General features: G+C 39.5%; 1 protein-coding gene across 1 annotated transcript in view; it reads right to left on the bottom strand.

The window, feature by feature from the left end:
* Positions 1-200: 200 nt before the first annotated feature.
* Positions 201-10,293, bottom strand: part of TEKT4 (tektin 4) — a 12,323-nt gene continuing 2,230 nt past the window's right edge. Inside the window, exons 3-7 of the mRNA XM_010020264.1 lie at positions 5,449-5,519; positions 3,792-3,935; positions 2,730-2,952; positions 2,001-2,155; positions 201-473 (exon numbers count right to left, since the gene is read on the bottom strand). Coding sequence (XP_010018566.1) covers positions 260-473; positions 2,001-2,155; positions 2,730-2,952; positions 3,792-3,935; positions 5,449-5,519 — 807 coding nt within the window. The 3' untranslated portion in view covers positions 201-259. The remainder of the gene's footprint in view (positions 474-2,000; positions 2,156-2,729; positions 2,953-3,791; positions 3,936-5,448; positions 5,520-10,293) is intronic.

The raw sequence follows: 10,293 nt of genomic DNA, 5'->3' as shown, positions 1-10,293 counted from the left end.
ACAGATTCATTCTAGATGTAATGAACTGCCTTTAAGCTGTATTTTAAACTCGCTATACTTCTACAGGCAAGGTTATAAATCCTATAAAAAGCTTTTAAAAGCAAGACTCAAAGCTCACCATGAGAATATATCAATGCATTTTAATCCAAATAGAAGAAAATACAGTGAATTTTGTGTATAATATTATCCATAGATTTTATATGAAAGATTCTAGACTCCATTTTTCTTCCAGACTTTGCAGTTAGTACAGCCATTACTCCTAATAACCTGCTAATTTAAGAACAACAGGGTAGTGCATACGGTGGGCCATGCACTTCTGTCTGTCAATAAAAATACTGTTTCTTTTCACAGCTATTTCCTTTTCTAAATCCATCCGTGTGTCTTCCAGGTTCCTCAGAGACTGTTCAGATTCCAGCAGTTTTTGCTTCAGGGATTTAATGGTCTCCGTTAGTTCTTCGACTTCACCGATCAACCTAAACAGAATTACAGTAAGTAGTAAAAGAAAGAGCAGAAAGAAGCCAGTTAATGTTTGAAAAGACATAGAACTATATAGGACTATAGATATAGATATAGAACTATAGTAGGAATAAAGATCAACAGCTATGGAATCATAATATCCAACAACAAAGGAGCTCAGAGAGGTCCTACATACTTGGTCATAAGGAGGGTTCACTTTCACAGCTTCTATATAGAAGTATCCCATGATTCAGACAGTACCAAGAATGTCTTTTGCCACTAAGCACAGTGAAACTGTCTATCCTCACCCTCTCCCACTGTGTAGAACACTTGTTCTAAAATTATAGGACAAAAATTGTTAGATAAATCACCCAGTTTGATTGGATCTACATTTTGTTAAGCCTGGTTTTTGATATCTGTTCACTGGTATAAAACCCAAGGATTAAAGATGATACTTGTACCAGAGATCAGAGAACAGTTTTTAAAAGCAGATAAGCTTTTAAAGAAGCAGTAAAACTTCATTTTTAAAAAGCAGCAACCCATTTTAAAGCAGCACATCGTTTCAACTAAAAGGCAGTGGGGGTTACATGCTCTACTGCAATCTGCTGCAGAGAAGGCACATATTTACTTCCTGGGAAAACAAGATCCCTGTGTTCTGGGCAAACTGAGTAACTACAAACAGTGTAAGCCTGGCAATTAAACACATGCCCATTCAGCAAAGCACTTGCCCGTGTCCTTAAATCCCAGTGAAGACAAAATACATACTGAAAAGCTTGTGCATGGATGGGTTGCTGAATCAGGACCTTAAATAAGTGTGTCTGAGATGGTACAAAGCACCTGGATTAACTATAACTCCTTTTCTCACTGTAGTAAGCTCAGCATATTGGCTTTGAATGGTAGGTTCTTTGCTACAAGGATATTATAAGCCTGCAAAAGCTGGTCCCCCACTTCTAACGGTAGGAAAATGTGAAGGAGGAGAATCAATTGCAAAGCCTGTAATGAGATCAAAACTGACAAATGTGACATTCAGACCTTTAATTTGAAAGGATTTGTTGACCTCCAGTTTTAAAATGGATTATTACTGGAAATCAAATGCCACCAGCCCGATGCTTTGTAGTACTGAGGACTTGTCTCAGACTATGTGTATGTTGCAGCCCATTTATATCCTCAGCACTTGAAGCATAATTCATTTGGCACATAGTCCACCTTGTGGTGACTTTTGCTAAAGAGCCACAGGATTGCAAGTGATCCACATGCTGTCCAATTTTTCTGGATCATATATCAAAAAGAAACCACACAGTTCAGAGAAGAAAGTACAAAGGCAAAAGGCAGATTTGAGTCTATAGATTTTCCACTTGCCAATACATTAGGTTAAAGTGATATTTTCCTCACAGTGATTTCAGTCAATTGTATTATTTCTGACTTATATCAGAATCAAACCTAGTAATAAAAGCTAAAGGCTATGTGTTGCCAATAAAAGGTGCAAAACCTGTCTAACAACACTTCTGGATAGAATGGACACCTTAGAGGACTTAAGGGTTTACCTGAATTGTGCTTCGTCTCTGCAGAGCTCTACGTTGGGCCTAAAAGACCTGTCATACAGTCTTGTTTGAGCAACTTTCATGGGGGCTTCTTTGTCTTTGATGGCTTTTTTGAGAGCAGCAATGTTAGCTTCTTGATCTCCAATCTCCCTAAGCACCTAAGAGGACACCCAAGAAAAAGAACTGTTTAAAAACAGATACACACTCTGTCCATCTGTTCATGGTCCTAGTGAAGCAGTTATGGGTTTGACCTCCTGTTTAGCCAGAATAGAGAAGAAATAGAAGTTCAAAGGTGGTTTTGACCTCTGTATTTCTGCTACTAAAATGAGAATCTGGTCTTTCTAAAAAGCAGCAGAAAATATTCTGCGGCCTGTTCAAAATCTCTTTCGTGTCTCATGTGAGCTGACAACACATCCCACCTCCATGAATTGCTTTTAATTGTAAATTTTTAGCTGTACATTATCCAAGAAGAATTCAAGTTATTTTGAATGAGATTGAGAACTTCCATTTGACTTTCTTCATATTTACCTCCATCTCCTGGTTAGAGAAGCACAACACATAGGAGAAAGGCTAAATTGGAGCCACGACCAGACTCTTGTCAGGTAGTAAGCTGACACAAAATAGTGTTTGATACCTGACGTGGATACGTTTTCTTCTAGAGGACAAATCTACTGTGATCTTCTCGAATGAGACTTCAATGCCTGTAGCCAGCATTCCAAAACCAGGACTTACGTTTTTCAAATGATGCTCTAGGTTGTGTTTTGCATCATCCAGCTCCTCACAGCGCCTGACAAAAGCCTCATTCACAGCAGCACATTGCCTCCTCAGGTCCTCAGACACGTCGTGAAGGATACTGTCAATCAAGGCACGGAGATTGACGGAAGCCAGTTTTTCTCGTTCTGCCCTATAGATGTTGTCATGAGTGAACTTGGCCCATGTCTCTGGTGTTGAGGCACTGGAAGAAGAGGTGAATGGTAAATAGGAACCTTGCTCTTTTGTTCCAGTTGCACTCAAGAAGACAATCTGAAGCTGGTTCTCTCATGGCATAAGTGTTGTCAACCTCTATTTGATGTCGCTGTTGCATGCAGTCCAGACTTACCATGAAGGAAGACAACTAATTCTTTATAAAATGAATAAGCTCTCATTCATTCTGTAGTTTCTGAGGGAATTAATACACAAAGTCATCCAAAGTTCTTCCAACTTCAGATGCTACTAAGGTAAAGAAAGTAGACACATATTTTTTTGTGCAAGCACAAGCAATTAAGTCATGAGCAAAGAAACCCATGAATATATTTAATCTTGACAGTCTGTGTCTACTTTGAAACAAAAAGAAACAAGATCTCTGGTTATACTTCACCCTTTTGAGCAGCAGAAGGAACTACATAGCACCTGGAACACTGCATCATATGAACACTGCCTGAAAGGGGAGGGGGAAGCAGCAGGATTTAATGTAATAGTTATCCTCTCTGTTTCTGGAAGCACTTGCCTTTCCCAAAAGAGTGGCATGCCTGCTGATGTCAAACAGTAGGTCTCAATAGGATTTAGACCAGCCTTTAACAGTATAAAGCCCATTTCTAACATCTATTGCATATAGTGAAGCAACTTTACCATCAGTGGCATGCCATGCTGACATGGCAGTACTACCTTTACTGTCCATGCAGCTATTTTAAAGCTTTGACATTGTATGTCCAAAGAAGCAGCAATCACACCTTTAACTCAGACCAGCATGGCAGCTTTCACTGACACAGAGGATGTGTTGTAGCTCACCAGAGGATAAAGACAGCAACTACTCACCTCTCCTCATACTTCACTGAACTAGGATGGAACTGGATGTTGGTGCTCTGGTTACTGTATCTGCCACATTTATCATCAATGTTGTACGTCTCAACTTTGTCTGACCAGTCCATTTCACAAATCTCTTTGTGATCTCGATTTAACCTGAGAAGTCATTATTATTACACACTGTTAGTGGAAAACAATACAATTAACAAAGCTGTCACAGACATTTATGAAGCTAAGCTCTGAGGCTTTGTCTTTCAAGAGCAATGAGAACATAAACTTTCCTTTCTGTATGGAAAATCCTAACCAGATCTTCTCTCCCACAACTATCTGCTGGAAGGACAGTAAGCTTGATGTGCTAATCCTTACCCTAGACATTCAGGACTGTTCTGTGCCTCCTGAAGGCTTAGAGCTCTTATACCCTGAGTTAAAGGAGTTGTTGGACTTTGTATTTCACATAATAATCCTAAAACACAGGATTTTTTTCAATAGTGGTTACAGTTGCAGTTAAATGGGGAGAACAGGTAGGAGTTTCGCCTAACAGAACACTCTTCTCATACTAAGACATCAGGTAGTGCTAGTAGAAGAGCCATCCTCCTCATTCTGCAGCATATTGAGTGCAACTCAAATTTAAGACGTCCATAAAGTGACCCTCTATCATTCTCTGAGCCCTCCTATCCAGCCTTTCAAAGACTGCAGCATGCAGGCAGTGTTGTTGTCCTTGGAAGAGAGAAGTACAATGATATGTAGTGTAAAAACTGCTCCTTTGTTGCCAATTAAATGAATCACAGGTCGCCCAATTAATCAGAATGACTTCAGATTACAAAAGACAGGGGGTCGTTATCAACTGTTAACACCAGATGGCACTCTGACCTAAGGAATGGCAGAGACTGCTGGCCACTGATGCCAAACGACGATACTAAATAGTGCTAAAACGATCTTATATCAATTACAAAAAGCGAAGCCTAAACTCGGTAGACTTTTCTCATACTCTGATGTAATAGAACTACTTTAAATTATTTTGCGTTCATAAACATTCTTTCTGAATATATTTCACTTTATCTGGTAAATAGCACAAATTAGAAGAGATGAACAAAAAATAAAACCTAAACTATCAAGGCTTACAGCAGAGGATTCCTTCATATCGATGCACCTTAGGATTCGGGTAACATCTTTCCAACGGGCTTGTTATAAATTAAAAGCAAATACTCCTTTTGAATTGCAAAGAACATCCATAGTGATACAGAAGGTAGAATGAAGGTTCATATTTTATGTTCATACTGACATCTGGTGGCAAAAAACTCATCTTGAAAAGGTCCTTTGATCGGATAAACTATTTTAAAGAGCCTATATTACAAATGTATTACAAAGCAGAGTGATATCCAGATACTTTCATTGCACTGAAGTTTAGTGTTGGAGAATTAGAGAACTCAATACACAGACTGGAAACCAGGAATGAAAATCTAAATCATGGCTCTAGGGTACAATTCCTCCTACCTTATCCTACTTGAAAATCCTGGAGTTTCATCACTGAGCACCTTTTTTCAGGTTTAAACAGAATCCACACAGCTCATAAGTCTGGCACTGGGATGATCTTTATCCCCTGGGCAGTTTACCCCTATATATTTGGCTGTATAAGTTAGCTACAATGGTATCATGGAAATTGTCTTACCGCATCTGGTTAGCAGCTTGCGACAAAGTTCTTTTCAAAAGCTCCTGAATATTTCTGATCAGTTCAGCTTCCTAAACAAAAACATTGAGACTTCTGTGATATCCAGAGCAGAACGTACTCTCCTGCAGAGCAATTTGATTTCAATGGTTGTGGATAAATACTTAAATCTGCTGCTCATTACTCACTCTTACCCTGCTATTGGAAGACATGATTTACCGAGGAGTTAGCAGATGCTGAGGTAGCTCAGTGGTAAGTCTCAGGAAGCAGCAATACTTCCAATACCTTTAAAGCCTGGGGATTCATTATTTTCATCTTGCATATTCTATGAAAAAGTCTGTGTTCTGTGAGATTAAACAGAATATCTGAATTACTTGCACAGCCTTGAAGTAGGGAAAATTAGGCAACAGCAGATGAGCTTCTCTGGCAAGACACTGTCTTCCAGAACCTGCTGAGTCCTTGCAGGTACCTTTAGAGCTGCCTTGTCCTGTTGGAAGTGTTTTATCTGTATGCAAGGGAGAGGCTTCCCAACATCCTGAAGCTCTACAGAAATATACTTTGTCTGGTGATAAGGTGCTATTTAACATAGAGTATCAGCATCTTGCTGGTATTTACTAAAACCAGAAGTTGCTACTCTATGATTTAAACACCTATTGCAGCAGGTTAGGAAAGCTGTCATAATATAAGCCCAATGACACTTAGAGCTTTATTTTTTTATTAGATCTGTTTACTCCAGAACTCATTTTGCCCCTGGTGATGGATAGTGTCAAAGGACTGCAGAGTTATCTCAAATATGCAATGTTGACTCAGGGGTTGATTTCCTCTCAGCTGCAAGACATGAAGCTTTGCCTCACCTTGATAATGGAGCCAATGTCTGCAGTTTCAGCTCAAGCTGGTTTTAGCAGTAATGCTTACTTCAACACAAACATGATTAAACCAAAAAAAGACCATACTTTCTAATATTCTCTTACTGAATAAAAGTACCAGGTGCTCATTTTTGACTGCAGTAATGCTGCTTTAGGGATTAACCATCAGTGCTGAGTGACTTAACTGACCTGGTGATTACATAGTATTATATAAAACACAGTCCAGCAAGCATTTTCCTTGTTATTACTTAATATTCAAGGCTCAAATATTAAAAAGAGCTTTTGTATATGAAAACCTCCTCATTAATTTAGCTGGTTTACATCAATGATAGTCATCCAATGACAGCTAAGGGAGTATATCCTTACTAATAAACTTTATTCCCAGAACACTGCTGGCACTCATTCATCTTTGTACTGGTTTTGACAAATGAGTGTGTATGTCCCTGCAGTGTCAGTTTCTCCATCATAGGAAACCAACAGGGACCATAAGAAAGATCATTTTATTTCCAAATGGAAAAGGATGGTAAACATAATTGGAAAGAAAATATTATTTTTAAGGCTCTAAAAGAACAAAATTAAAATGAATACATAGCTGAAGGTATCATTTTACAAACTATGAGAACACTAAACCTCACTTCCTGCAGGGAGGAAGTATTGCAATGGATGAGTTGTCAAAGTAAAAATTCCCAGGATTTTAAAGGGTTGAGAAGACCCAGCACTCAAAATTACATTTTCAGTAATTGATATTATTTTGTGTTGGATGTAAATAAAGAGACCACCAGTTTCCTATGAGTAATTTCAAATTAGAAAAGCCTTCCTTTAGCGGTTTGAAAGAGTGAAATAATGCAGAAAGAAAGAACTCCCCTGTGGAATGACCTAAAATAAAATTTACAAATGGCTTCCTTGTTGAGGAGATACACATTCAAATATGACATTTAAAACTGAAGAGGCAGTTCTCATCGCTAATGGCACCCTAAGACTGGTTAGAGTGAATAAGCAGGCGTAAATGACAGCGACTTTCAATGCTTACCTACTAAATCCTAACTTTTAAAATAGATTAAAAGTCATGTTGTATGTTGCTGTGGCACTAGGTTGAAAAGGAAGATACTCAGTCCCAGCTGTACTGTTAGATGTGGCGGTACAATCCAGCCTGTTGCCCACCCATAGCTGTGGCTGGCTCATGGGATCAATGTGGGAGAAGGTCCACACTGCATGAACACCTGCCAGGTAGCAACACCGACAGAGGAGCAGGACCTGGGAACCTCAGATACCATGTGGAGGACTTCAAAAAGGCCATGTCTGCTCCTTCACGTGTTCTTTGCAGAGTAAAGTCCATCAACAACCTGCAGCCAGGGGCACAGCTCTCCTGGAGTCAGTGATTTCACCCATAAACGTGTGGGTGATTCCACACTAAAATCCTGAGGGCAGATCTGGGTTTCAGCAAGTGACAGAAGAGATGACCTTTATGTCATGTCACCTTTATATGTGGTGGCAATCCATCTGAGGGCTCAGTCTCAGTAAGAGGAAAAGCATGTGGAAGAATTCTAGTAACTAGCAGCATCTCGGGTTCAGAGAACAACATTAACTGACATTTACATTTGAAATGTCTTTTTCTTCTCCTTATTTTCCCCATATATGTCATCATGTGCTGTCTATTAAAATGAAATACAGTCAAATCTGAAGTGATCTTGGCTTCTTTTCAGCTGTCTTCTCCACAGTTAATACTAATAATAACCCTCTGTTATTATAAATGGTTGTCAATTAACAGGGAGGGAACATTTGATAGTTCAGCATATTCCCTGCCATTGGTTTTATTACAGTATTTAATGTTTATGATGCAGAAGTTGAATTTTCCTCAAATCTTGTGATAAAGCCATCCCAGTTCATGACTTTGTAAGTGTCTAATTAATGGTGCAAAGAAAACATTTAAGAGCAGATGTTTGTGCCTTCTATGAATTTACAAACTCAGGTCTTTTGCAGCCTTTTTTTTCCATCAGTGAGTTGCAGATGTCAGCAATGTCTAAATACAGCACCCAGAGCCAGCACGATACAGTGTGAGAGCTGCTAAGAGGAACTGGTAGAACCGTGTGAGAGAGGCTATGCAGTCACTCTTGATTTCAAACCCAGCTGCATCCATCCATCCTTCAGCAACAACGTGACACCAGATGTTCCACACATCAGCACAGCAAACAAAAGCAAGTGAGCTCACAGATCTCACTGGCTTTTGACCCCCAAACAGTGTTTAAGAGGAAAACTGTTCATTAGAGCTGGGAGTGAAAGCAGGTACCATCTTCAAAATCCCAGCTCTGTGACTGGCCCTTTTCCTGCTGGTCTCTGAATTATTTCAGATATTGAAAATAAGCACTGCACTCTGAGCTGTCTACGTACAGGAGTGTCCTATTGCACACTGGTTCACCTGGCAGAGGGCTTGGAAATGGTATTCTGTTGTCTTCCTTGCCCCGTTACTGCACTTAGCAGGAGCACATACATATGAATCCTTTCTCCACCTTCTTAAACTTTAATTTTACACAGTTGACAGGATCTTGGCTGAAGCCTTTGTCTTTGGCATGAGGGAATAGCTGGGTCTGACTTCATTGTTGAAGCAAACAGACAACAAATCAACACTCTGAGTCTAGGGTAGAAAAATGGTGTCAATGTAAGTACATCCACTTATTCCACAGTCAAATCTGGCACTCAGCTAATGAGTCTGGACAGTGGATATGTGGAAATAACCTTGAAATGCAGTATATACGCAGCTGGAACATGATTTATTGGCAGTTCACCACCACATGGGCAAGTCCTTTGCTAGGGCTTACATTTTCAAAATTAAATGTATGCACATAAACTTACTAAACTGTCATTAAACTGATGCAAAGGGGAGTCAGAGGAGATGTCATATGGGTTTTGGAAGACAAAAACCTCATACAAAACAGATACCTGGACTGCTTTTTAAATTCAGCTATTTCCAATGCAGCAGCACAAAGTAAATATGCTGCAATGGAAACAGGACAGATGAATTAGACCCAAAACTCCCTACAAGAAACAGGTGGTGTGCCAAAAAAACAGGAAACCCCCCATGTTATCTGGATGCATAAAATTTCCATCAGAAATACCTCTGTTTTCTTTGTGAGTCATCTGAAGTGATTCCTACTGAACAGATAATGAAAGTGCAATTACATGCAGAGATTCAAAACTGCTTGTGTCTGTGTGTTTGATGTTGTCTCTTCAAATGTCATCTCCTGGGAGGCTGCTGAAAGGTGGTTGTCACAGCAGGATGCTCTGGGAACTGGGAAATGTTCTTCACTGCTGCAGAAAACTGACAGTGCTATGAAATGCTTTTCCATGACTATGGGAAAGGTAGTCCCTTGTCCAGACATGCTCTTCCCCTGGCTGCAGGTTCCCCCATGCACGAGCAGGAATATGGCAAAGATACCAGAGAATGATGCCAACACAGGCCTGGACTTCTAGTAGGAGAGGAAGAATTTCAAAGGAAGGAAAATACTCTAGAATATCAATTAGTTGTATAATTAAAACTGCAAGGAATGGAACATCTATTTCCTAATATAGCTGACTTTTGGAAACTGTGTCTTCTTTTCCTCAGTTTTTGCATGGAAAGAGAATAAATTAAAACTATCTCCCTTGCATTACCATTTCTGAAGAGAGTTAAAATTAGAACATGACTGGACAAGTGAGCAACATTCAGAAAAGGTATGTCAGTACTTTAGTGATAAAATTTGCATAACTCCTCCAAATAAGCGAACACTGTAACACAGAAGTACCAGGGAACTGGACCATTAACTTGGAAATCTGTGCAGTGAACAGTCAGAATTCACAGAAGAGAAGCTCTAAGTGTCAAGAATTATTAGTTTTGGAGAGAGTAAGAAATACAAAGTACAATCTGACTTCTTGCAGTGAAAGAGGTAAGAGTATTGCTGCAACTTCAAGAGCTGGCAAAGCCACAGAGGGCACATTTTAACACATA

The sequence above is a fragment of the Nestor notabilis genome, unplaced genomic scaffold (genome assembly GCF_000696875.1).
Source record: "Nestor notabilis isolate BGI_N333 unplaced genomic scaffold, ASM69687v1 scaffold118, whole genome shotgun sequence".
Taxonomy (NCBI): Eukaryota; Metazoa; Chordata; class Aves; order Psittaciformes; family Psittacidae; genus Nestor; species Nestor notabilis.
Note: the sequence above shows the minus strand (reverse complement) of the source record. Positions and strands in the feature narration are given on the sequence as shown.